Here is a 23,865-nt window from a genome sequence, read left to right as displayed (position 1 = left end):
TCTCTCACGCGCCGGCACCGTCGCCTCGTCGACGCGGTGTGGAATGGGGGCTGGCGGGCGTGTGCAGGAAAACAGCATGGTCTTCCAGAAGAAGAAGGCGGAGGTGACGGTCCGCACCTCGCAGTTCAAGGTGAACAAGCTGCTCAACCGCAAGCAGTTCATCGTGGAGGTGAGCCACCCCGGCTGGTGCGGCACCGTCCCCAGCAAGCTCATCCGCAGCCGCCTCGCGTCCCTCTACAAGGTGGCCGACGAGAACCAGATCTCCGTCTTTGGCTTCAAGACGAAGTTCGGCGGCGGCAAGACGACCGGCTTTGGCCTCATCTACGACGACCTCGCCGCTCTGAAGCGCATTGAGCCCAACTACCGCAAGGCCCGCCTGGGCATGGGCAAGAAGAAGCTGCCGGCCCGCAAGTCCATCAAGGAGCGCCGCAACCGCAACAAGAAGATCCGCGGCAAGGCGAAGGGCAAGATGCAGACGAAGAAGAAGTAGAGCCGCGCCCGGTTCTCAGGAGGGGGAGGAGGAGGGTGGGGGCTGTGGGGGGTTGCCGCCGTGCCGTCTCCGCCAGTGCCATGGATTGTTTCTCAAGTCCATTTCTTTGTTTCTTTTTCCGCGCAACCAAATTAGCGTGTCTGGTCCCGCGTCCTCTTTTTTCCCCCTCCTCTTGTCTTTGTGGTCAAACCCTGCGAGGCGCGGGGGGCCGTCAGCCCCCGGCTGGTTGCGCTGCAGCCCCACGGGAGCTCCTCCTTTTTCCCTACTTTCTTCTTTGATGGGCACCTCGCCCCCGACGTGGGACGAGGCGCAAGGCGAGGATTAGGGGCCGCGCCGTGACGGCGGTGATGGGGCGACTCTGCGGCCGCCCGAAGTGATTGCCACCTGGCGAGGCCGTGCGGCTGCTGGCGGTAGCGTGCCGTGTGCGGGGGCTGCCGCGTCTCTCCTCTTCAGGGCTTCACACACACGCACACGCACACACACACACGCTCGCGGAACGGCAAAAGCAACAGCAATGAAGCACGGCGAGCCAAACATGGGGGCGTGTATGCGTGCCTCGCCCATTCTGGGCCTCCGGGGACGACCCCACTTGTTGCTTTTGCACGCCCATCTCGTGCGCATTTGTGTGTTGCTTTTTTTTTTCTTACTGCCTGACACAAATGCCACGGCGGCTGCGGCTGCGGCTGCTACTTCCTTCCCTCTTCTTATAGTGTGCTTTCGTCAGGTGCTTTGGCGAAGTGCCGGCCGCCTAAACTTCTTCCCGAGCCTCCTCATCTGTGCGTGGGAGCGAAGGAAACAGGCGTGCAGCGGGGGCCTATATACATGTAAACAAAGGGGGATAATATATATTTATATATATATACATATAAATATATATATAGTCCCTTTTTTATCCTAGTTTGCTGTTGGTCTTTGAGACTGCGGGCCAGCATGGAGGACGCGGCGCAACAGAGCATTCCCACAGTGACCTTTGAGTGGGCGCGGGCCGGCGATGCGTACACCATACACGGGCCGAAGGTGGTACATAAAGGCGGGGGTGAAAGCCCCTACAGGCCGGTGGTTGGTGACCTCACGCTGATCCCAGGCAACGGGAAAGTATTCTACGAAATCACGACAAATACGGATGCGTGCAAGCTCGGCTTGTGCACCAAGGGGGCATTTCGCACAGTGGAGGAGCTTGAGGTTGAGCTGGGTAAGAAGTGGGACACCTCCACGTACGGCGAGGCGCCGTCGTGCGACGAGTGCTGGATGTTTAATTGTCAGACCTCCACGGTGGAGGTGAACGGCGAGGAGCGTAAGCGGCTGTGGCGCCTCTCTGTCCCCGTATCAGGCGGCAACTTTGGCTTTCTTGTTGACACCGATGAGGGGCGGGTGCAGCTGTTTTTCAAGGATGTGTATCAAGGCGTTGTCTTTGAGACCTCGCTGGGGCTGCGCGGCAAGGCACTCCACCCCTGCGTCGGCTTGGAAGGGATGGATATGAACAACAGAAACATAGGTGAGGGCAACAATGCCGCCTTTGTGACCCCTCTCTGCAAAGCCCCCCCGTGCCTGACAGAATTTCGCAACGAGGATGCAGCGCATCTGCAGCGCTGTGTGTAGACCGGGTGTGCGGGTGCGTGCGCTTCTCTGGATGTGTCTTTCCCAACTGGAACTTTGCACCTGTTGGGGCGACGTGAATGGCGCGCACCAGCAAGCCGGAGTGTGGAGGACGTTGTCCCTCCCCCCACTCATTACTTTCTTCCTGTGGCTTCTGCGTTCTTGCCGTGCCGTCTTTTTTCTTTTCGTTTTCCATCTTTCTTCCACCCTGTGAGGGCGGCCTCGCCTTGTGTGCCCTGCGCTTTACTGCCCACGGGGCTGTCCTGCTGTGTCGCTCGCGCTTTGAATGGTGCATCGGCCCCTTCTCACTGCAGCGGCTTTTTTCCATCAAAACGTTTCTCCCTCCTTTTTTTTTTCCAATTCCCTTTTCCTGTTGGGTCTGCCTGGCAGGTGTGTGAGGCGGAAGCGACGGAAGGATATGTTGGAGGACACGAACGCGCATGCGAAGCAGCGCCGTAGGAGGAACAAGAGCAAGAAGGTGAAGCGGGAGAAGAAGGGGGAGGAGAAGCGGGAGGAGGAGAAGGGGGAGGAGAAGCGGGAGAGGACGTTCGTCACGGCAGAGGCTCCTCCCGCAGCGGCCGCAGAGGCACCGGAGGTGGTGGAGCAGGGGCACATGGCCGAGGTCGTGAAAACTGACGAGGCGGCGGAATTGAGCGGCACCGCAGAGGCGCCCCTACCGGTCGGGGAGGACGAAGCGGCCCACGCCAAGCAGGCACTGGAGGGGAGTAACGTGGAGGGCCAGGCCTTCGTCCGGTGCGATCTCTGCAACGAGAAAATTTACGAGGAAGAGCAGCTGCACCACCAAAGTAACCACGCGGCGTTGAAGCACTGGTGCAGCCATGTTCTTGCGGTGGAGGCGCCGGCGCTGCTCACGGCACCTCTGCTCCCGGAGCACCAGAGCGCTCTTGGCCTCTTCGTGCTCGAGAGTGTTGCTGAGCTGGACAAGGGCCCAGCGGCGTTTGGGTTGATCCAGCGTGCCTTGGAGCAGCTGAATGGTGTTGCCCAGAGTGTTTGCTGGGACGCAACGGCGTTTCTCTTTGGGAGCTGTGTCGCCTCCGGCTCTTGGGACGGCGTCAGCGACGCCGATTTCACGGTGCTGGAGCCCCGCCTCCTGGAACGGTTCATGGCGGGCGGGTGGGACCATAATGACGAGCGTCGAAGCATTTTGCGCCTGGCCTCTGCGCTCCGCAATTCTGGCTTTCTCCACAGTGAGTTGGAGGTTGTCATCAAGACACGCGTGCCTGTCGTGAAACGGGCCCAAAACGTGCGACCCCCCCTGCTTCTCCCGGACCTCATGCAGGGCTACAAAATTGAGTACTGCTTCTTGGAGGAGCCGGACCGTGGGGCGTACAACGAGTTTACGACCGTGGCAATGAAAAGGAAGATTGGGGTGATGGTGGATGGCCCGGACAAGCTGACGCTGCACTTTAACACGGCCCAGAAGGCACTGCGGTATTACCGGACCACGCCAAAAGGGCTGGGAGGCATCGTAAAAACTTGGAAGTCAGGCCATCAGTTACCGGACATCTTTTCCATCGATTTTGACGTCAGCTGCAGGCCACTGGGGGTGCGGAACAGCTGGTTTATGCGGCAGTATCTCTCACAGCGGCCTGTGGCTCGGGCAGGTCTGGCGTTTCTCAAGCGGTGGAGCAAACGAAGTGGGATTAACAACGGCTTGAGGGGGTATCTGACGTCGTACGCTGTCACGATCCTCTGGGTGTATTACCTGCTGCGGCGCGGTGTCCTCCAATACGTGGACCCCGCACTTATCCACCCCGTGCCGTCGACTACCCAGCAGGAGGTGCCATACATCCCGCTCCTGGGAGATGAGTGGACTGGCGGTGCGTCCATGGAGAGCGTTTCGGAGTCTTCGGCGTTGGCGGAGTTGCGGGAGGAACTCGGTTCTTGCGTGGCGGGGTTCTTCGCCTTCTATCTCGCGTTTCCGTGGGACGAGCGCGTCGTCTCGCTGCGCGTGTCGCACGGCGACGTGACACGCGAGAGTCTTGGCTGGCTGCAGGCCGCCGAGGTGTTGTCGAATAGGCTCCGGGAACGCGTCTGGTACCGCATGTGCATCGAGGACCCGTACGAGGACGACCTGAACCTCGGGCGCCACCTCTCGCCCGACAAGTTTGCCTTTGTGCTCTCACAGTTTGTTGTCGCCCTCGGCTGCGTGGTGGGCGGCCGGCCAGGGCGGCTCCTGTTGGATGCCCGGGCAACGGCAAGCGTCGCACTGCGGGCGCTTCTGCACCGCCTCGTGTACGAGGAGGGGCTGACGTCGATGTCGCTCGCGGAGGCGCGGGAGTATATTCTCTCGCGCCTCGATGGGGAGTCACTGGCCTACTACGAGGTGCAGAACTCCCTCGACTCTCTCTGCGAGACGCTGGTGGAGCTCAGCTGCGGCAGGGTCCGCAGGGGCGGCGGAGACACCAACCGCCCCAATATAGAGGAGCGCCACGTTGGCCCCAGTAATGCGGACGCCGGAGATGCTGCGGAGGCCGCTGCTGCTTTTGCCGATGACGACGACGGTGCAGGTAAGGCGTGTGAGGAGGCCGCCGGGGGCACCGACGTCACGGAGAGATTGCCTCCGCCTCGCTCACTTCTGCATGACACGGACGAGAAGATGAAGGCGGCAGGTGTATTGGGGATCGCCGTGGAAAATGTCCCCGCGGCGGTCCGAGAGGCGTACTTCACTGCATGCGGCCGTGCCTTCCGCACCGCGGCGGAGTGCGATTTACTGCGGCTGCACGCGGACGCCTTGGCGCCCGCTTGGCGCGGTTCGGCCATGGGGGGTGCGGAGATGCACTTGGCGCTGAGGAACTTGCTTCCGACGGCGCTGCGGGATGACGCCTTCTTCGAAGCGTTCGTGCAGCACCCGGAGCTGCAGGATGTGCTGCGGAGTGTCTGCCAGCTGCAGGAGGCGGCGGGGGAGACGGTGGTGCGGAAGAAACAGCTGGTGGGGGTGCAACCACCGACGACTGCCGTGGTGCGTGGGAGGAATTCCTTCAGGGGAACCTGCAGCGAGTGCGGGAAGCAGAATCTTATTCTGTGGCCCACCAACAACCGCGCCACGGACGCAGGCAGCTACTGCGAAGACTGTTGGAAGGTGTACGAGGCGGGGTAGCCAAAGCAAGGACGGCAGGCATGATGAAGGGGACGGGGGAGTGGAGGGGGGGGGATGGTGACATGTCCACGTAAAAATGCAATCCACAGGAGGAGTTGATGTTTGCCCTGCCCTTCTTCGGGCTTTTGTTTGCTGCTTGCGGCATCCGTGTCCCACCACCTGCGGGTGCGTGTGTGTGTGCCTCTGTGCTCGTCTTGAGCGGCCACGGAGGCGGGTGGGCGCGTGCATTGGAGTTTGCCTTGCTTTTCCTCTTCCCCATTTTTCTGCTGGGGAGCGGGAAGGGGCGGCCGGTTACTCTCTTCTTTTGTCGTGGGAAGACCTGCCGGCGACACGTCGTGCGTGCGTGTCTGCCTTGACTCACTTGCTCGCCCGCTACTTCCGTGTCATTTACTCTCGCCGAGCAGGTGTGGGCCCCACCTCCAATTTTTTTTTCTTTTTTGTTTGCAGCCACACACACACACACACACACACACACACACACACCCTCCTCCTCCTCCTCCCCGTGCCGTCGGGCGATGGCGGCGGCGGGCAGCGGGCTGCGAGGGTCAACTTTCCGGCGCCGTGGAGCCTTCTGCGGAAGACATTGTGCCCGCGGCTGCCTAGTGCACTGACCCGAGAGACACCGGCGCCGGCCTCCGCACGCCGCTCCTCCCCGTCCCTCGCAAACGGGGCAGCCACAGAAACACACACGAACAACAACAACAAAAACGTCTGCTACGCGGTGCACTCCGGGCAGTTTCTCAGTTGCGTGCTGCACCACCAAAGCGGCGTGAGACCTCTCTCTCTCTCTCTCTCTCTGTCCTCTTCCCTCTCCCTTGGCCGGCGCCGCCCCTTATTATTCTGCTTGATCCCCTCACTCTGTTCCCGTTGGGCCTTCGCCTCCCCCCCCCTCCTCTACCCACCGCGACCACGGCTACTCCTCTTGCGCGGGCAAGCGGCACATTTCTGGGCGTCAAACAACGCGCTTCTGTATGTTATGGCGCAAGTAACTGCCGCGAGAAGCCAACGGCTCTTGTGCGGGAGGCGGTGGCCCACGGGGGAAGTAGCGGAGCGACGCCACGAGAAGTATACAAAGGAGGGGGGGGAAAAAGAAAGAAAGACACAAAGGGTGGATTGGATGAGGGGTGGAGCGACTTTTGTTTCTACTTGTGCTTCGTTTTGGGTTTGTCTCTCGGCTCTCCCTGCCTCCCTCCAGTCTGCGTGTTTTTTTTTCTTCCATTTTTTTTTGCCTTGATTTTTTCCCTTTCCGTCGGGCCGAGTGTCTGCCGGCGGGCACTGAAAAGCAGGGGGGTGGACGGGCGTCGGCGGGATGTCGACGGTGGAGGAGCTGCGCCGGCGGCTGGAGGACCTCCGCAGGAGCCACGAGGCGGAGCTGCAGCGGGAGATCGCGGCGTTCGAGAAGATCAACGACGAGATGGCGGAAATTCGGGGGCTGACGGAGCAGCTGCAAAAGGAGGAGCGGGCGCTGGAGCGGGAGCTCGGCGTGCGGCACTGCAGCGCGGCGCAGGAGGAACAGAGCGGGGTGGCGTCGCTCCTCAGCAACATCTTTTTGGGCCTGGTGGACCCGGACGACGCAAAATCCAAGCGGCGATGACACAAAAACAAAAACAAAAAAGGAAAGAAAAAAAAACGAGGTGTGGGAGTGCGTGAGTGGAGAAGGGTAAACACAAGACTCGTGGTGCGTTGGTGACACGGTGTTGCTCCCCGCGCACTCTCTTTCACTCTCCTTTTCTCCTCCGCTGCAGGTATGCGTCTCTTTCTGTGTGCCTGGTTGCATTGCCTGCCTGGCGCGTTGCCCCCACCCCCTCGTAGCGGTGCCACGTGGCTGAGGGGGTGGCGGTCGCGTTGGCGGCTTCCACCTCCCAGGCCTTTTACCATTTCTTCCTCCCTCCTTCGCTGCCTCTTTGCCTCCGTGCGGAGGCTGTGGCGGGTGGTGCGCCACCCACGCTAACACACAAACACAGCCAAGGGAATCGTCATTTATTCCCACCTCGGCAAGCAAGCGTTGCAGCGCAACAATGACGTATCGTTTCGGCACTCTCGCCCTGTTGCTTCTGCTGGGGCTGGTGGCTGACACGCCCAGTGGCGCAGTGGCGGCGGTGCATCCCTCCGTCATTCCCTCAAGGGCGCGCGGGGGTGAAGTTTACCGTGAGGCGCTGCGGCGCAACGGGCAGCGGCCTGCTGCTGCGGAGGGGGCGCAGCCGCAACCCCGTGACCCGCGCGAGCCTCCCACGAATTACTACGAGCAGCGCGTCGACCACGCGGATGCCGCCGCCGGCACCTTCAGGCAGCGGTGGTGGGTGGAGCGCTCCTTTTGGGACCGCGACGCCGGCCCCGCCGTGCTGTACGTGAACGGCGAGGGCCCCGCCTCCCCGTCCCCGGGGGGGTTCGTGCGGCGGTTCGGCTTCTTCGTTGGGGCCATCATCTTCTCCCTCGAGCACCGCTACTACGGCGAGAGCCTGCCCGCGCCCCTCACGAATCGGTCGATGCTGAAGCACCTGACGGTGGAGAACGCCCTCGCGGACCTGCGGGCATTCAAGCGGTACGCCGAGGAGGCGGTGGTGGGGAAGAAACTCAAGTGGCTGGTTGTGGGTGGCAGCTACGCGGGGGCGTTGAGCGCCTGGGCGCGGGCAACGTACCCGGAGGACTTTCACGCCGCGTGGAGCAGCAGTGGTGTGGTGAATGCCATCTTTGACTACAGCGCGTTTGATGGGCACCTGTTGGATGTCCTTCCCAGCGCCTGCGCCGCCACCGTTCGCGCCGTCTTTGACGCTTTCTCTGAGGCGTACGACGACCCCCAGCGCCGTGGTCCCATGATGCAGACGTTTGGCACCCCCGGCTACTTTACCAAGGCCGACATGGCGTGGATGCTCGCGGACGGCTCCGCGATGGCTGTGCAGTACGGATTCAAGGACATGCTCTGCGCATGGATGGAGCCCGTCCAAGGGCGCGAGCTCTTCAAGCGGTACGCGGACCTTATTCGATTGCTATGGGGTGATGACTTCACGCGGGCGTGCTACTACAGCAGCGAGTGCCTGTCAAACGCGGCCTACAGTGACCAGTGGAACTCCAGCTACGCCTGGGCCTACCAGTGCTGCTCGCAGCTGGCGTACTGGCAGGTAGGCTACCCTGGCAGCCTGCGGTTGAGGGAAATCACCACCTCCTACTTCATTGACCAGTGCCGCGCGGCGTTTGGCGAGGAGGTGTTTCCCGACACCTACGCCTTCAACGCCGTTCACGGCGGCGCCCACCCCACGGCCACGCGCGTGGTGGCGACGCAGGGCTCCGACGACCCGTGGCTGCCGGCCGGGGTGACGCACACGCTGAGCGCGGAGTACCCCGAAGTGACGGCGCAGTGCAACGGCTGTGGGCACTGCGGCGACCTCGGCAGCTTCGACGAGAGCGAGCCACCGTCACTCACGGCGCAGCGGCTGCTCGTGGCGAACTACCTGAGCGCCTGGCTAGGAAATTAGTGGACACAGCTCTATCGCCTCCTCCCTCTCTCACCTTGATCGTTTTTTTTCTTTTTGCTTTTTTTTTCAGTGTCGTCGGCGTTATTCACTTTGCCTTCGTACTCTTCTGTGCGTAACTTCCCTCCCCCCCCTCCCCCCCAACGCGCTGTGCCGCTTGCCGCCTCGTCGTGGTGCCGTGGGAAAACACGCTGCCGTCCGCTGTGTCTTCTTTTGCTCCCTCCCCTTCCGTTCCCTGCCGCCGGGGCTTGCACGCGCGCGAAGGTGTGCGTACATACGCTACGCGTGTACATAGGTTAGTATTCACGGCACACGCCGCCCCCGCGTGCACTGGATAGGCGCAAGGCGAGCAGGAGCGGAAGCAAGCGTGCGTGTTATAGAGCGACAAAAGGAGCAGGAAGCGAGCGAGCAAGAGAGAGAGAGGCGGCGCGGCACGGAAATGGGGAGTGGGCAGTCAAACTCCGGCCTCGCCGTGGAGGCGCACCTCAACAAGTGGGAGTCCGCCCTGTCGGAGCTCGAGGAGGTGGCGCGCGCGAACCGGCGCACGCTGGAGCAGGACCGCATCTACACCAACACCGGCGGCTCAACCGATCAGCACCCGGGTGCCGGCGAGGACGCGCTCGAGCCGTCGCTGCGCGGGACGCACCGGCTGTCGCAGGTCTCGTTTGGCGCCTCCACCTCCGCCGCGGCGGCGGGAGGCCAACAGCAACCGCCGCCGCCGCCGCCGCCGCCGCCGCCGCTGTCGCCGACCTCACTGCCAACAGCGACCTCGACGACGACGGGCGCCACCAGCGCAACCGCAGCCGCAGCCGCGGCGAGTCAGCGGCAGAATCAAACTTCCACAGGGGCGAATCCCCGCTCGACGTCGGTGGGCGTCTCGTACGCGGCGGCGGCGGCGAACAACAACAGCAGCAACGCTGATGTCTCAAAGTTGGCCTCCTCCACGGGGCTGCAACCGAAGCACACCCGGCAGCAGGTGCTGGAGATCCGCAAGGCGCGGATGAATTTCTTTAAGAGCTACGAGCTGGAGCGGCCGGAGGATGACGCCAGCCTGATGGAGTGCAGCCACTTTGGGGCGGCGGCGGTGGCGCTCTCCTACCTGCTTGGGGGCGAAAAGGGATGCAAGGACCGCAAGAAGCGCGTCACAGTGGAGGATATTTTCTTTGCGGCACATGTCCCGCTGCACTACCTGCACGGTGGCGTTCAGGGGTTGCCGGTGATGTCAGACATCATACGCGACTTCATTGGTGTGGATAACCGCTTCAAAAACGAGTATAGCCTCTCCGTGATGCACTTTGACATCTCGCCGACGCTCGGTCAGGTGGAACTCGGCAACAACGACGTCGGCGACCGGCAGCGGCGGATGCAGCTGCCGGAGTTCAGTAAGGCCATCACACACGACTGCGAGGAGGAGACGCAGCTGATTCGTATTGTTAACTACGACCCCTATGTATTGGAGCAGGAGACCCTCGTGGACGCCTTTGACGACGAGGATGAGGGTCACACTGTGCTGGCGGCGTCGGCGCTTGTCAATGCCCGCCCTGCCGCGCATTGCTACCGGCCAAACAACAGCGGCGCCTACGCCGTGGTCGTGGACGTGCGTAACGTGGTGCAGCTCATGGTGACACTTGCCGCGGGCGTCGTTGGGGAGTCGCTCCACGTGAAGCTGATGGAGGTTCCGGCCGCCGCACTCTACAAGGCGATGACGGCCGTCAGGGAAGGCGGACGTGCCCGCGGCTTCATTCGCATCTTCCGCAAGGACAATGTGCCCGCGATGACGCAGGATGAGGCGCAGATCATGTTTACCCCGGAGCTGAGCAGCGGCAAGGTGATTGGCTCAACGCTGCAGGGCATTCACGCCTCCGTGGTGTCGACGCACATCAGCCCTCACATTGTCGCCGTGTCGTGGGCGATGCATCTGCTCGGCGGGGTGCGCCCGAATTCGCACGGGTACGGCAACGGCCTGCCCGTCTCGGACATCGTCCGCAAGATGCGCTTCCCCGCCGACGTCTTGATTGACGGCTCGCTGCCGCTGGGCGAGGTCTTCCGCTACGCACGCGAGTACGTGCGCATCACCAACCGCAACTACAACGTTGCCGTCTACCCGGTGCTGACAAAAATCTCCCGCGAGGACGCGGTGCCGACCATCTCCGTCTTCGAGCTGGAGTCCATCATCATCGACGTGAAGAACGCCAACGAGGACCCGGAGGTGCCGGAGCACATCATGGCCATCATGTACAACGCGAATGTGGCGCACAATGTGCTGAACATCTCGAACTTCCCGCAGTGGTGCCTGCTAGCCGGCTACGACGTGGAGACGCAGATGGTGCTCCTCATCGACGCCCACCCCAAGAAGTTCATGCAGACCTGGAGCTGCTCCCTGGACCGCCTGCACAAGGCAATGACGTCCAACGGCTACATCATCTTCTCCAAGTCCCGTGAGGCGGCGTCGCGCAACAAGTCAAGTGACAGCAGCACCTGCGGCGGCTCGCAGGTGTTGGGGTTTGTGCCCGACCCCGGCCTCGTCGGGGCCCCGCGGCGCATTGCGTCAACGGTGCAAAATCGCCTGGAGCTCTTGCACGAGCAGGAGACGCTCGGCGGCGAGCACGCGGAGATCATCAAGACCTTCCACTTCCCGTCCTTGCCGCTGAGCTCGACGATGGTGGCGCTCGCGATGACCAAGCTGGGCATCTTCACCACCTTTGAGGACGTTGTCATGGCGCTGCCGTTTGAGATCTCCTCCCTGATGCTGCGGTACTTCACGGTGGAGTCGCTGGCGGTGTGCCTTACGACGTACATCGCCGCCGCTGGGCTTTCGATGGATGTGCAGACGTACCACACCGACCGGTGCTGCAGCGGCGCGCCGCGGCTGCCGTGGGAGGACTTCAAGGAGCTCGTCGTGGAGAGCGTGCAGAACCCCAACCGGGTGCTCTTCGTCCTGTTCAACAAGGAGAAGATTGACATCTTCGGCGCCTCCCACCCGTTCGGCTCCACCGGCATCATCGTCGGCTACACCGCGGCGACGGAGAGTGTGATGGTGATGGGCAGCAACCCGCACAGCTACTTCCGCAGCTGGCCCGTCCCCCTGCGCACCCTCCACGAGGTGCTGCTCGACGAGGACGCGAAGCACCGCCGCTCCGGCTGCATCACGCTGACCCGCCGCGACGGCCCATGCGAGTCTCGCTTCCCATTGAAGTACACCCGCGACTTCCCGCTGCACATCCTGCCGGTGCAAAACATCTTCCATGTGAGTCCGTCCCCGCACTTCCAGGCTCTTTCCATGGCCTTCGCCCAGCTCGGCTTCTTCTACTCACCGGAGGAGATCTTTTACGAGGCTTACCTCAAGACGATGGCTGACCAGCGCCGGCGCGGTAGTCAGGCCTTTGCGTGGCGCGACGTGGACGTCTCGCTCACGGTCATTAACAAGCAGATTGACGCCCGCTTCCTCGCGCAGGTTTGCCGCATGTTTATCGAATCCCGCAATCCGACAAAGAGCAGTACGAAGGGCACACTGAAGCGCACCAGCGGCGGTGGCGCTGGTGGCGACGGCGCGGGTGATGCCGACACGATTCAGGTGGAGTTGCTCGAAGACGTGGAGCTGGACGACCTTGACACCATTTTGATGGACGCCACCCGGCGCGAGGACAACAACTCGGTGCTGCTGCTCAACTACGACACCACAAAGGCGCACGACGTGGAGCAGTGGGGTCGCAGCGCCGCGCTGGTGAAGTCGTTCAACCCCGAGACGGAGATGGTGGAGCTGCTGGAGGGCGAGCACGCCGTCTTCGGCCTAGTCTTCACCGTCAACCTCGCGAAGCTCATTGAAATTGGCGACCTGCACAACGAGGGCCGCAGCGCCTACGGCTTTGTGAAGCTGGAAAGGGTCAAGGAGCGCACGGTGCCGAAGCGGCTGGCGCTGATGAAGGGCCCCGACCCCGACGATGAGGAACCCTTAAACGGTGCAGCAGTTCCGGCGCTGCACCATGGGAACGGCACCGCGCAGCGCCGCAACCGCGAGATGGTGGCCAGGTTCCTCGGCGACGGCACCGATGCGGAGCTGTGATCCTCCGTGAACGGAGGCGGCAACCAAAACCAGCCAACGGGAATGTAAAGGCAGATCGAAGCCTCCCCTCCCCAGCCTCACCGAAGGCCAGCCTCGAGTGAGGGGCACCCTCTGGTTGGCGTCACAGAAGGGAAGTGTGAGCAAGGATAGCCCAGAAAGGGGCAAACTACTGGACTCGTATATATATTATATTATATTATATATATATATATGTCTGTGTGTATTTGTACATATATATTTGTGCATATGACTCTTCCACTTTTTCCGTGTGTTTTGGAAGGGCATAGTTGTAGCAAGCGTTAGCAACAGCGACAAGGAAACAGTCACAAGGATTTGTACGGGATCTTTTCATGCATTTCTGATCCTGGTCATAAATAATTAAATGTCCATATGTATAGATGTTTGTGTATTTCTGTACTTTCGTTCGTAGTATTTGTTTCGTTTATTGTTTGTTGGTTTAGGGCGTGGGATGGGGACACGCACCACGAGGATGGGCCCTCTTTCGCTCCCAGCTGTTGGGTGGCGGTGGGGAAGGGAACAGGGGGGAGGGCGGTGGGCCGCTTACAGCTCCTGAATTTTTTTTTGTTTGTTTGCGGTGCCCCACCTCGCCGACCCCGCGCCTATCACGCGGACAGCGTGGGAAAGAAAGATACACACAGAAGAAGAAGCGGGGAGAAGGAAGAAGAGAGCGAGATAGGAAACGAGAGAACGAACGAAAGAAAGCGAGAAGGAGAGAAAGTGTCTCCCCCCTCTTTCCTCGGGCCTCTTTCCCGGTTGAGCGTCCTTGAGCAGCCACTGTGCAGGTTATTAGGCGGTGCGTGTGTGTGTGTGTGTGTTTGTGAGTTTGTGTGTTTGCCTCTGACGGGGTGAAAAAGTTGTGGATGACCCTTTCTCTGCCTTTATGTATCTGCCTCTCTGTGTGTCTATCTGTGTGCCTGTATGTGTGCGTGTTCCGTCGCCCTCTCGCCCTGCGGTGGGTGTGGTGGTGGTGGGGTGGGGGGGGGGGAGGGGAGGGGAGCAGCGGAGGCGATCGCAGCCACAATAAAAAAAAGGGGAAAAAATACGAGGAGAGGGATCCTTTTTCCTCGCCCGTCCTATTTTTCCTCCCTTTTTATGCATGGGACATGCCAGAGACCATCCGCTGGTCTTTTTCTTTTTTTTCTTGTTTCTTTTATTTTGTTCCCTCTCTCCGTTCTCTTGTTTGGCCTTTTTCTCTGCCTTCTACGGTGCCCTGCGTGAAGCATTGCTGTTTTTTTTGTTGTTGTTTGTATTTGTATCTGTCAGTGTAAATACTTTCCCGCTTTGCCCGTTACTCCCTGCCCCGTTCGTGGATTCTGCAGGAGGCAGCGGAGTGCCCTCAGCCCCGCCAGCCTTTTTTTTTGTTGTTGTTGTTGTCCTCGTTTGTCATCCGACGGAACACCGTCGGGTGTTGCCTCCATCCCTCACCCGCCTCTACCCGCCCCGCCCCGCCCCGCCGCGTGCTGCGGCTGCGGCTACCGTTTGCCCCTCTCGCGGGGCAACCACCGCGGTTTATTATTATTATTATTGTTTGTTTTTTTTTTTTGCGTCGCTTGCCATTTTTTTTTGTTTCCTTCGCCTCTTCTCTTCTGCGCTCTGCCCCTCTCGGCGTTAGTGTGGCGGCGGCGGGCTTAGCGGCTCTTCAGCGGGGGGAAGCGAGGGAGTGTTGTGGTTGTTGTTGTTGTTAGGGGGGGGAGGGGGACGGGGCGACGGGTCCGAAATGCAGGAGGACCAGTCCCTTCTGCGGCACCTGCAGCTGATCTACAGCAAGAATGAGTTGTACCGCCAGCTGGAACACCTGCTCGGGCGCCCGGAGAGCGTGGAGCAGGCGGAGGGGTACTACGACGACGTGGAGGAGTTGGTGGCACTCTTTTTGCGCGAGAGCGGCGGCGGGGATGAGGAGGCGCTGCTCGCGGCGCTCAACTCCGCCATCAACGGTGCGGCGGCGGAGGACGAGCCCGCCGTTCCGCTGGGGCAGCTGCGGGGTCTGGTGCGGATTCTGCAGACGAACCTGCGCGGCGTCGACTGGCCGAAGTGCCTCGAGGCCGGTGCGCTCGCGATCGCGGAGAAGGAGCGGGGCGCGGCGGAGGCGGCGCTGCGGCGTGACTTGCTGCAACAGGAGGAGGATGCCGCGGCGCAGCAGGACGAGAGGGGGCGGCGGGCGCTCGCGAGCCTCACGACCGACCCTGCGGAGCGCCGTGCGGCGATGCAGGTGCGGGCGGAGGAGAAGATGCAGCTGGCGCAGCTGGTGCGCAGCGGCCTGTTGGACGAGTCGGAGCTGCTGCAGCTGCGCACCGACGACGAGGAGGTGGAGCAGGTGGAGCTGAACGAGGAGGAGCCGCGCTTCCTGCGCGGGTTGGTGCGGCACCGGCCCATCAACTACCGTGCCCTGCTTCCGTCGGAGCAGCTGATGCGGGCGAGCACGCCGGTGCAGCGGGAGGCGATTATCGCGCGACGAGCCATGCAGCAGGCGAACGCCGATGAGATTGAGACGAACAGCATGAAGCGTGCGGCGATGTCGCAGCAGCTGCGCAACAAGGACCGGCAGATTCTCCGGGCGAAGGAGCGGCGCCTGCAGCGGCTGACGGAGCAGACGCGTGGCGTCGGCGGCATGGACGACGGCCCCGGGAGCCACAACAGGGGCCCGAACGACGGCGCATGGGAGGAGGACGAGCGGTACGGCGGCGGCGGCGGCGGCAACGGCGGCGGCAACGACCTCCTCAACCATGAGCTGCTGGAGCGGCCGGAGGACCTTGCGGGGGGGTTCCGCTCCGCGCGGGAGTTGCCCTCGCGACTGCCGCCGTGGATGAAGCACAGCTTTGGCGAGAAGCCCCGCTTCGGCCCCGCCTTCACCTCGCAGAGCCTCACGGAGCAGCGTGAGTCGCTGCCCATCTTCGCCTACCGTGACCGGATTCTTCAGCACGTGGACAGCCACAACGTGACGGTGCTGGTGGGGGAAACAGGCAGCGGCAAAACGACGCAGATCCCGCAGTACCTTGCGGAGCACGGCTACAGCAAGCATGGGATGATATGCTGCACGCAGCCCCGCCGTGTGGCGGCGGAGACGCTCGCCATTCGCGTGGCGGACGAGTACGGCTGCCGCCTGGGCGAGGAGGTGGGCTACACCGTCCGCTTCCGCGACGTTACCTCCTCGCTGACGAAGATTAAGTACATGACGGACGGCATGCTGCTGCGGGAGGCCCTGCTCGACGACACCTTTCAGCGCTACAGCGTCATCATCCTCGACGAGGCGCACGAGCGGTCGGTGAACACGGATTTGCTCTTTGCCATCGTCCGCAACGCGACGCACAAGCGGCCGACGCTGAAGGTGATCGTCACCTCCGCCACGCTGGAGCGGGAGAAGTTCTGCAACTACTTCAACGTCGCGGACGTCTTCTTCATTGAGGGCCGCGCCTTTCCTGTGGAGGTAAACTTCCTTCGCGAGCCGACCGAGGACTACCTGGACTGCGCCCTCCGCACCGTGATGAAGCTGCACCTGGAGGAGCCGCCGGGGGACGTGCTGGTGTTCCTGACGGGGCAGGAGGAGATTGAGCTGGGCGGCGAGCGGCTCTTTCGCTGGATGGAGAAGATGTGCGAGCTCAGCGAGAGGCCGGTGCCTGACATGCTCGTGCTGCCGCTCACCGCCTCCCTGCCGCAGGAGGTGCAGTCCCGCGTCTTTGAGCCCACCCCCCCGCGCTGCCGCAAGGTTGTGCTGGCCACCAACGTCGCGGAGACGTCCATCACCATTAGCAACCTCTACTTTGTGGTGGACAGCGGGTTCTGCAAGCAGAACGTCTTTGACCCCAAAACAGGCATGGAGCAGCTGAAGATCGTTCCCATTTCACAGGCGCAGGCGCAGCAGCGGGCCGGGCGGGCGGGGCGCATTGGCCCCGGGAAGTGCTTCCGCATGTACACCGAGCCACAGTTCCAGATGGACATGGAGCCCGCCACAGTGCCAGATATACAGCGGTCGAATTTGTTTAACGTGGTGCTGCAGCTGAAGGCCATGGGCATCAACGACCTCTTTGCACTTGACTTGATGGATCCACCGCCGCAGGAGACGCTCGTGTCGGCGCTGCAGAAGCTGCGCTACCTCGAGGCCCTCGACGACGATGGATTGCTCACGCCGCTGGGAGGTCGCATGGCGCAACTCCCCATCGACCCCTCGCAGAGCAAAACGCTGCTGACGGCGGTGGACATGGGGTGCAGCGAGCCCGTGCTGACGATAGTCTCGATGCTTGCTGTGCAGAAGCGCGGGGTCTTTTACCGGCCCCGCGACCAGCATGAGGCGGCCGACGCGGCAAAGCGGCAGTTTCACCAACCGGAGGGGGATCAGATCACGTTGCTGGCCGTGTACGACGCGTGGGTGGCAAATGGCCTGAATGAGGAGTGGTGCCAGCGCAACTTCTTAAAGCACCGGATCCTGATGGAGGCCCGTGACACACGGGAGCAGTTAAGCGACATGCTACACAAGCGCCATGCGTCGATTCCGCACCACAACGACGACGCACTCACCGAGGTGCGGCGGGCCATCACCGCGGGTCATTTTTTCAATGCGGCCAAGCGCATCACAGACGTCGCCTACGCCACGCTGGCGGAGCGGCGTGAGGTGTACGTCCACCCCTCGTCGTGCCTGCGGGATGCACCGCCGAAGTACGTTCTGTACAACGAGTTGCAGTTGACGAATCGGGAGTACATGCGGGAGCTGCTGGTGATTGAGCCTCAGTGGCTGGTCGAGCTTGCCCCGGCCTTCTACAGCAGGCCGCGCAAGGGGCAGTTGACGAAGGAGCAGCGGGCAGAGCGGCTCAACCCAATCCTGCGCGCCTGGGAAAATGGGAGCTCGTGGAGGATCTCGAAACAGCGTCGCCGGAGGTGACGTGCTTTTCTTCTCGGTTCCGCCTTGTCCTCCTCAACGGATGCGTTTGGGCGCCCTAAAAATATAAGCGGCCTGCGTCGTCGTTGTTGCGGGTGGCGGGGCGCCAGTGCTGCGCGTCACGCGGCTGCTTCTACGACCCGCCACCGAGGCGGCTACCTTCCCTTCCCTCTGTTCCTTTATTTGGTTGTTGTTCTTGTTGTTCTCTGCTGCCCCTCCACAACTTCTTCGTTTTGCGGGCTCATGCTGGAGGGTGTGGGTGTGTGAGTATGCGTGCCCTCCCGACGCCGTGGATGCATGTCGTCTTTTTTTCTTCTCTCTCTCTCTCTCTCTCGCTCCCTCCTCGTCAGCAGGCCGCAGCGAGATTAGCGAGAGGGAAAGGGAGAGAGGAGGGCGCAGTCGTCTGCAGCAAAGCCGCCGCCGCCGCCGCCGAGGCGGGATCTCTCCAACAGAAAGCAAAAAAAAAACAAAAGTAGAAGTAGAAGTGGGCGCAGTAAGCCCGTGTTAGTTTGTGCGTTCCGCACACAATGTTTTTTGTGCTTCCCTCCCCTGTCTACCCGCGACGCAGGCAGGAGCGGGTGCTCAAGGGACTCTACCAGCTTTGCAACACCGTCGACGTCGTCTGCTTCGTTGTACTGATGACGGAGTTCTACGTGCGGCTGGAGAGCAGCCTCCCTGGGTACTTCACGCATGGCAATGTCACCGTGGGCCTGGGGCTGTGGACCGCGACCGAGAACTGCAACTACAGCGCGGAAATCAGAATGGGCAGGGTCTTCAGCACGCTGAGCGTGGACGGTGGGTCGCTGCCAGTTCCCCTCATGGTAATGGCGCAGTACGCCATCGCGATTCTTGTGATGCTGTTTCTGGCGATCCTCAACAACGCGGTGAGTCTGATTAACTACTCGGCAGGGGGCCGCCACCTGCGCATTTGCGGCGTGCATGTGCCCTTCTACCACATCCTGTGCGTCTTTTCCTTCCTCTACTGCTTCGTGCTCATCGTGTTGGTGTTTGTCACGCAGCCGGTGCGGGGCTTCTACAAGGAGGCTGTCTTGGCCTGCGCGGCGCAGTTGGAGTCCAGCAACCCAGCGCTGTTGCTTGCATCGGAGTACGACGACTACAACATCTTTTCAACCCCCGTCGAGTGGGCCCTCGCCGCCGCGCTAATCAATCTGTGCATCTACTGCGTAGGGGCCGCCGTGCTCACGTGGAACTCGCACAGCCGCGAGATTGTGCTCTTCTCGGAGGCCCCCGTCCCGTGGGAGGGGCGCGGGGTGCGGTGCAAAACAAATAAGCCGGCCCTCCGCCTTCACACGACGGCGCGGGACACAATTCTGGGCGAGGCCCATGCCGCGCTTTCGCGGGGCGAGGGCGTGCGCATCGTCTGCAGCTACGCCCTCATGACGGAGGCGGAGTACGAGACGCAGGTGGAGGAGATGCGGCAGCGCTTCTCCGCGGAGATGAAGGAGGAACAGTTTGAGCAGCTGCGCTCCCACTTTGGGCGTGCGTCGGACCTGGAGGAGAACGGCTTCTTGTGGCGGCGTCAGGCCGCCCCCCCGCGCCGCCGCCGCCGCCGCCGCCGGACGACGCGGATCAGTTCTTCGTCGTGGACGGACTCTCGCCGGCCGCCCACGACGCCGTCCGCGTCGGCGACGGTGACGCCTTCGACGAGGCCCTCGACGACCCCGACTTCGGGGCGCAGTTCTGGAGCGAGTACGGCACCAGCGACTACGACGTCGCGGACGCCAACGACGGCGGCGAGTTGGCGAAAGGCCCCCCGCAGCCGGGGGACGCGGAGAAGCACCGGCCGCGCAAAAGGCGCCGCCGCCGCCGCCGCCGCCGCAGCCTCGACGCCGAGGGCGGTGGGCTGCAGGAGCGGGACGAGGAGGACGAGGAGGAGGAGGAGGAGTTCGCGCCGCCGCGGGCGGCAGCGGGCGGGGAGGGGGGCGTAGAGGCGGGGCAGACAGCGGAGTCGCCGCGTGGTCCCCACCAGCGTCGCCATGTGCGTCATCGCCGTCATAGACGCCGCTCACCCGAAGGGGCCGAGCGCGACGACGAGGAGGTGGGGCGGCAGGTTGCCGCGCTAGAGTCGCCGTTTGAGCGTGCGGATGAATTGTAGAGTAACGCCACCCTCCCGCCGCTGCTCCTGCGCAGAGGTGGCAGCTGCCTTTGAAGCATTGTTGTTGTTGTTGTTGTTTTTTTTTTTTCTACCCGTCTTTGCGCCGCACACCTGGAAGCACGTGCCTGTAGGTCTGTCTCTCTGTCTGTGTGTCTGTGTGTGTGCGAGCGTGTTGTTGCTAGTGCCGGGTTTATGGGCCTCCCCTCCTCCCCTCTGCCTTTTCTTTTTCCCTCTTTCTCTCTGGACTGTGTGTGTGTGTGCGCGCGCGCCTGCATACATGCATTTATGCTGCTCCCCGCTCTCTGGTTGAAGGCGTAGCGGGGCACCAACCAAACCGCAAGGGGCGGGGGAGGCGCATAAGAAAACAAAAAAAGGAAGGTGCTGTTGGGGAAGTAGACTAGAGGCAGACGAGGGTGCATCGCACGATTAGTTATACTTTCCCCCTCCAGACCGCACGCACCCACCCGTCTATAAGTATATATAAATATATATATACCTGTATATATCTATTAGTATTGCGTTATGCGGCTCAATGTCAATCAATGCTTTCCAGATCCGCTCTCACGGCAGTGGCCTGCCACCCACCACCCGGTGCTGTGCGAGTGCCGACAGCTGTACGTGCTCGTCTCCATTTGCTGCTGTGTCCCATCGGCGCACCTCCTCGTAATGCACGACGGCGGGAGTAACAGCACCGTCACCTCCATGCCAAAAGGGCCCACGTACTTGGAGCTCCGCATCACCGAGCAGACTAGACGAGAGGCCTTCTGTGGGTTTCTCATGCGGGCGGAGTCGGCGACCATGGCGTCGGTGCCTCCCGGCTTCGCGGAGGACCACCGGCAGGTGACGGTGGTGTGCCTGCAGGAGTTATCCGCCGCCTCCCCGCAGGTGCTGTCGGCGTTGATGGACGTTTTAGTCTTTGGCCTTCTGCGGGTGGGAAATACCGTGAAGCGGGTGCCGTCGCTGCGCATCGTCGCCTTTTGCGACGCGCGGGCGTACGCCGCGGCGCTGCCTGAGTGCGTCCTTGACGCCTTCGCGCTGTCGACGTACATGTCGGCGCTTGCCATGGAGAGCGCCGCCGTGATTCAGTCCGCCGACACGCAGAGCTCGAACGTGGTGAACAAGCGCCACATGCTGGAGGTGATGCTCTCGCCCGACGGCGACGACCTCGTCGAGACCGTGACCCTCGCGGGCGAGGTGTCGCGGTACCTGCGGCACCTGCTGGTGGTCCTCCGCAGCGCCATGCTGGTCCACAGCGCCCCCGGCAGCTACGTCCCCACACGTGTCCCACGCATGCTGCGGCTGCTGAAGGTCTTCGCGCTGCTCTTCGCCCCCGCCGCGCAGGACGGTCTCGGGAAGTTGCCCCTCGCTCTGCGTTCCACGTCCTTCACCACCCAGCGCGCGAGCGCCGTCGCGCCCATCACGGACTTTGCCCACGTTGTGGTGTCTCCGGCGCACGTCATGTGCCTGCTGTGCCCGATGGTGGCGCACCTCTTTTCCGTGCGACGCGCGATGGTGGCGGCGTCCCTCGGACCCGGCGCGGAGGGCAAGGAGAGCAGCCTTCTACTGGCCTCCGACGAGGAGGCGGGCGCGGCCGTCACGCTGTGGGACGCAAGGGCGGTGCTGTGGATCTCAGTTTCGGGTGGCACCCACGCGGAAGTAACGTTCACTGGCGATGAGACGTTGCGCCTGGGCCTGTCCACCACGCGGGACATCGCGCGTGCCCTGCGGAGCATCCACGAAGAGTGGCTGTCGTACCCGGAGTGCCGCGAGCTGGTGCGCGCGACGGTGCTGAAGCACAGCGCCCCGCCCAAGGGATGAGGCGGATGTGTGTGTGTTTTCTCCTTCCTTTCCTTGCTGCGTTGTGTGATTTGCGTTGTGATCGCCGCATGGTCTCCGCCGCCGCCGCCGCCGCCGCCCTGCGACCGGGCTCTCTGCTCCTGCCTGGGCCGCAATGCACCCACCCCTTTCCTTCCCTCCCCTCACCTCCCCAACTTGTCACTTTTTTTCCTTTTGTTTTTTTTTGCTTTTGTTTTTGCCTTTCCTCCACCTTTATTTTGCGGGGCGTGAGAGGGAGAGGCGTGCGTCTGCGTGTGACCGGTGACGGCTGCCGCAGAGGAGGTGAGGCGGAGGCGTCGCTGCGCGCGGGATGCACTCGCCATATGGGGCCGTCTACGGCTTTGACCGGACGCACATCCGACGGATGACGCTGCAGGAGTACGTGGGCGAGCGGGACGCCGGCGCCGCGCCTTCGCGGCAGGGCGACGGGGCGCGTCTCTTGAGCTCGCGGGACCCCAACGTGGAGTTCTGCACAAAGTACCCGCTGCAGGACCGCTTTGGGCGCGAGCTCTCCGTGCTCTACCAGATCCTGGAGGCGGAGGTGCGGCAGGAGGTGCGCCGTGTGCGGCAGGGTGGCGACGGGACGCGACAGTCGGGGGTGCGGCTCAGCGCCGAGATCCCGCTGGGCGACGACGACCCCGCGGAGGAACCCGCAGGGCCGCGGCCGCAGCACGGCAGAGGCGGCGCGTACCGCCCGACTCCGTTTGTCCACGGCTGCCTTGGCGACGCTGCCGGGGAAGGCGTCAACGACCTCACCGACGTGTCTGCCTCCTCCTGCCGGTTCTCCAGCGCGACGGCGCTGTCGCCGCGGGGCACCGGCTCCTCCTGCACCGCCGTTCGTGACGCGCGGAGGTCGACCTTTTCGATTTATCGCGACAGCGGGCTGAACGCCGCCGCGGGGCTGCTCCCGCCGCACGGCACAAACCCTCCACTGCCTTTGCGGCAGCAGCGACAGCCAGTGGGGGGCGATGCGGCGCCGCCGCAGCAGCGCAGCAGCACGGCATCTCCACCGCGCCTTGCCGATGATGATGACGACGACGGCGGTGACGGCGCTGTGGGAGCGGCGCCAGCGGCGGCAGCGGAGGAAGACGGGGAGGGTGGCGGCGGTCTTTGCGTGACAAGGGTGACGCTCGACACAACGGCGGGGACGGACCCGCTGCGGTTCACCACGACGCGCCCCTCCGACCTGCGCACCACCAAGCAGCTCTTCCTCCCCGCCGGCCGGGCGACGGTGGGCGTGCGCCGCACCCTCAAGCACCCCAACCCAATCCCGCGCCAGGTGTACGGCGTGCAGAGTGAGACGATTTCGGCCGCCCTCGTGGCTCCCCTCGTTGCCGCCAACTTGGAATCCTTTTGCGCTGCTGGGGAGTTCAGGCAAATTGCGGGCGTGGCGCCGCAGCTGCGTATTGGCACGACGGTGCTGCTGGGCGAGTGCCGCTACCGCGTGTACCGTTACCATGCCTCCTCCGATGTCTATGAGGCACGTGCGGGGGAGACGCCCGACGAAGCTGCACAGGTCCTGGTGTACAGCTGGAGCGTGCACGCGGTACGGCAGGGCGAGAATGAGGCTCACCGTGCAGCGCTTGGTTTGTCTCTCGTCGCACCCTCTGTGACCGTGGCGGGCTATCGCTACAGCGATGGCGGCTTGACGGTGATCACCATGCCGCAGGGCTACACTGCGGTGCCGCTCTCCACGGTCCCCTTGTCCGTCCGCTCCTTCCCCACCTGCGTCAAGCTTCTCCTCCGCATGCTTTCGGATCTCGTGGTAACGCGCACAGTCCACGCTGACTTGCGAGGGCTCAATCGCGTCTTTTTAGCCATTCGGCGCGGGAGCACCGCGACGGAGTTGCCAGCGACTCTCTTGGTGCCTGTTCACTGGGAGAGGCTCGTGGACTTCAGCATGTTTGTTGACCGCAACGCCGGCCGCACAATTCCCATGGTGGACGACGCAAGCGGCGGCCGGAGAGGCGAGCGCCTGTACCATGGCCAGGACGTCGCCATGGTGACGCAGATGCTGCTCGAAGACGAGCTTGCGGAGCAGCTGCAGCCGGAGCAGCTCACCGAGGTCCAGCGTCTCATGATGCTGACGACGGAGCCCACACAGGTGGCGAATTACCTGATCCAGCTGAAGAACAGCATGACGGTCATCCCATCCGACATGGCCGCACTTCAGCAGGAGTACGAGGTGGCGCTGGAGTGTCAAACCTAGCCGGCGGGCCTTAGGCACACGCTCAGAGAGAGAGAGAGCGAGCCGTATAATATATACACAATAGACATGGCGA

At 62.7% G+C, this 23,865-nt stretch overlaps 9 protein-coding genes and 1 pseudogene across 9 annotated transcripts, besides 25 other annotated features; all 10 read left to right on the top strand.

Annotated features, from left to right (window-relative positions):
• Tco025E_02980 (40S ribosomal protein S24e) lies at positions 1 to 490 on the top strand (the record flags this gene model as incomplete). Its single annotated transcript, XM_029369902.1, has 1 exon — positions 1 to 490. A coding segment is annotated over one exon (490 nt), but the record flags the coding sequence as incomplete, so codon positions are not given.
• A 458-nt stretch (positions 491 to 948) lies between these two features.
• Positions 949 to 983: a microsatellite.
• Positions 984 to 1,331: 348 nt separating this feature from the next.
• Positions 1,332 to 1,370: a microsatellite.
• A 50-nt stretch (positions 1,371 to 1,420) lies between these two features.
• On the top strand, positions 1,421 to 2,089 carry Tco025E_02979 (uncharacterized protein; the record flags this gene model as incomplete). Its single annotated transcript, XM_029369901.1, has 1 exon — positions 1,421 to 2,089. One exon carries the CDS (start codon positions 1,421 to 1,423, stop codon positions 2,087 to 2,089), a length of 669 nt encoding a protein of 222 aa, XP_029229999.1.
• A 415-nt stretch (positions 2,090 to 2,504) lies between these two features.
• Positions 2,505 to 5,207, top strand: Tco025E_02978 (putative terminal uridylyltransferase 3; the record flags this gene model as incomplete). The annotated part of the gene is made up of 1 exon (XM_029369900.1): positions 2,505 to 5,207. One exon carries the CDS (start codon positions 2,505 to 2,507, stop codon positions 5,205 to 5,207), a length of 2,703 nt encoding a protein of 900 aa, XP_029229998.1.
• Positions 5,208 to 5,655: 448 nt separating this feature from the next.
• Positions 5,656 to 5,690: a microsatellite.
• Positions 5,691 to 5,707: a microsatellite.
• Positions 5,708 to 5,913: 206 nt separating this feature from the next.
• Positions 5,914 to 6,251, top strand: Tco025E_02977 (hypothetical protein; annotated as a pseudogene).
• A 553-nt stretch (positions 6,252 to 6,804) lies between these two features.
• Positions 6,805 to 6,837: a microsatellite.
• A 178-nt stretch (positions 6,838 to 7,015) lies between these two features.
• Positions 7,016 to 7,059: a microsatellite.
• A 166-nt stretch (positions 7,060 to 7,225) lies between these two features.
• Tco025E_02976 (putative serine carboxypeptidase S28) lies at positions 7,226 to 8,680 on the top strand (the record flags this gene model as incomplete). The annotated part of the gene is made up of 1 exon (XM_029369899.1): positions 7,226 to 8,680. The coding sequence occupies one exon, from the start codon at positions 7,226 to 7,228 to the stop codon at positions 8,678 to 8,680; it is 1,455 nt and encodes a 484-aa protein (XP_029229997.1).
• Positions 8,681 to 8,722: 42 nt separating this feature from the next.
• Positions 8,723 to 8,747: a microsatellite.
• A 369-nt stretch (positions 8,748 to 9,116) lies between these two features.
• On the top strand, positions 9,117 to 12,740 carry Tco025E_02975 (uncharacterized protein; the record flags this gene model as incomplete). The annotated part of the gene is made up of 1 exon (XM_029369898.1): positions 9,117 to 12,740. One exon carries the CDS (start codon positions 9,117 to 9,119, stop codon positions 12,738 to 12,740), a length of 3,624 nt encoding a protein of 1,207 aa, XP_029229996.1.
• A 178-nt stretch (positions 12,741 to 12,918) lies between these two features.
• Positions 12,919 to 12,978: a microsatellite.
• A 161-nt stretch (positions 12,979 to 13,139) lies between these two features.
• Positions 13,140 to 13,199: a sequence feature (A-rich).
• A 355-nt stretch (positions 13,200 to 13,554) lies between these two features.
• Positions 13,555 to 13,595: a microsatellite.
• A 61-nt stretch (positions 13,596 to 13,656) lies between these two features.
• Positions 13,657 to 13,691: a microsatellite.
• Positions 13,692 to 13,712: 21 nt separating this feature from the next.
• Positions 13,713 to 13,749: a microsatellite.
• Positions 13,750 to 13,887: 138 nt separating this feature from the next.
• Positions 13,888 to 13,921: a sequence feature (A-rich).
• A 192-nt stretch (positions 13,922 to 14,113) lies between these two features.
• Positions 14,114 to 14,135: a microsatellite.
• Positions 14,136 to 14,185: 50 nt separating this feature from the next.
• Positions 14,186 to 14,219: a microsatellite.
• A 50-nt stretch (positions 14,220 to 14,269) lies between these two features.
• Positions 14,270 to 14,304: a sequence feature (A-rich).
• A 118-nt stretch (positions 14,305 to 14,422) lies between these two features.
• Positions 14,423 to 14,444: a microsatellite.
• Positions 14,445 to 14,478: 34 nt separating this feature from the next.
• On the top strand, positions 14,479 to 17,634 carry Tco025E_02974 (ATP-dependent RNA helicase DHX8; the record flags this gene model as incomplete). Its single annotated transcript, XM_029369897.1, has 1 exon — positions 14,479 to 17,634. The coding sequence occupies one exon, from the start codon at positions 14,479 to 14,481 to the stop codon at positions 17,632 to 17,634; it is 3,156 nt and encodes a 1,051-aa protein (XP_029229995.1).
• Positions 17,635 to 17,934: 300 nt separating this feature from the next.
• Positions 17,935 to 17,976: a sequence feature (GA-rich).
• A 68-nt stretch (positions 17,977 to 18,044) lies between these two features.
• Positions 18,045 to 18,063: a microsatellite.
• Positions 18,064 to 18,158: 95 nt separating this feature from the next.
• Tco025E_02973 (uncharacterized protein) lies at positions 18,159 to 19,580 on the top strand (the record flags this gene model as incomplete). The annotated part of the gene is made up of 1 exon (XM_029369896.1): positions 18,159 to 19,580. One exon carries the CDS (start codon positions 18,159 to 18,161, stop codon positions 19,578 to 19,580), a length of 1,422 nt encoding a protein of 473 aa, XP_029229994.1.
• A 225-nt stretch (positions 19,581 to 19,805) lies between these two features.
• Positions 19,806 to 19,834: a microsatellite.
• Positions 19,835 to 19,878: 44 nt separating this feature from the next.
• Positions 19,879 to 19,923: a microsatellite.
• A 293-nt stretch (positions 19,924 to 20,216) lies between these two features.
• Positions 20,217 to 20,257: a microsatellite.
• Positions 20,258 to 20,269: 12 nt separating this feature from the next.
• Tco025E_02972 (40S ribosomal protein S24e) lies at positions 20,270 to 21,565 on the top strand (the record flags this gene model as incomplete). Its single annotated transcript, XM_029369895.1, has 1 exon — positions 20,270 to 21,565. The coding sequence occupies one exon, from the start codon at positions 20,270 to 20,272 to the stop codon at positions 21,563 to 21,565; it is 1,296 nt and encodes a 431-aa protein (XP_029229993.1).
• Positions 21,566 to 21,640: 75 nt separating this feature from the next.
• Positions 21,641 to 21,663: a microsatellite.
• Positions 21,664 to 21,703: 40 nt separating this feature from the next.
• Positions 21,704 to 21,736: a sequence feature (G-rich).
• A 10-nt stretch (positions 21,737 to 21,746) lies between these two features.
• Positions 21,747 to 21,790: a sequence feature (A-rich).
• Positions 21,791 to 21,893: 103 nt separating this feature from the next.
• On the top strand, positions 21,894 to 23,792 carry Tco025E_02971 (uncharacterized protein; the record flags this gene model as incomplete). Its single annotated transcript, XM_029369894.1, has 1 exon — positions 21,894 to 23,792. One exon carries the CDS (start codon positions 21,894 to 21,896, stop codon positions 23,790 to 23,792), a length of 1,899 nt encoding a protein of 632 aa, XP_029229992.1.
• Between the last annotated feature and the right edge of the window lie 73 nt (positions 23,793 to 23,865).

This window comes from Trypanosoma conorhini, assembly GCF_003719485.1.
Source record: "Trypanosoma conorhini strain 025E chromosome Unknown Tco_14.4_contig_00126, whole genome shotgun sequence".
In the NCBI taxonomy this organism is placed as follows: domain Eukaryota; phylum Euglenozoa; class Kinetoplastea; order Trypanosomatida; family Trypanosomatidae; genus Trypanosoma; species Trypanosoma conorhini.
Note: the sequence above shows the minus strand (reverse complement) of the source record. Positions and strands in the feature narration are given on the sequence as shown.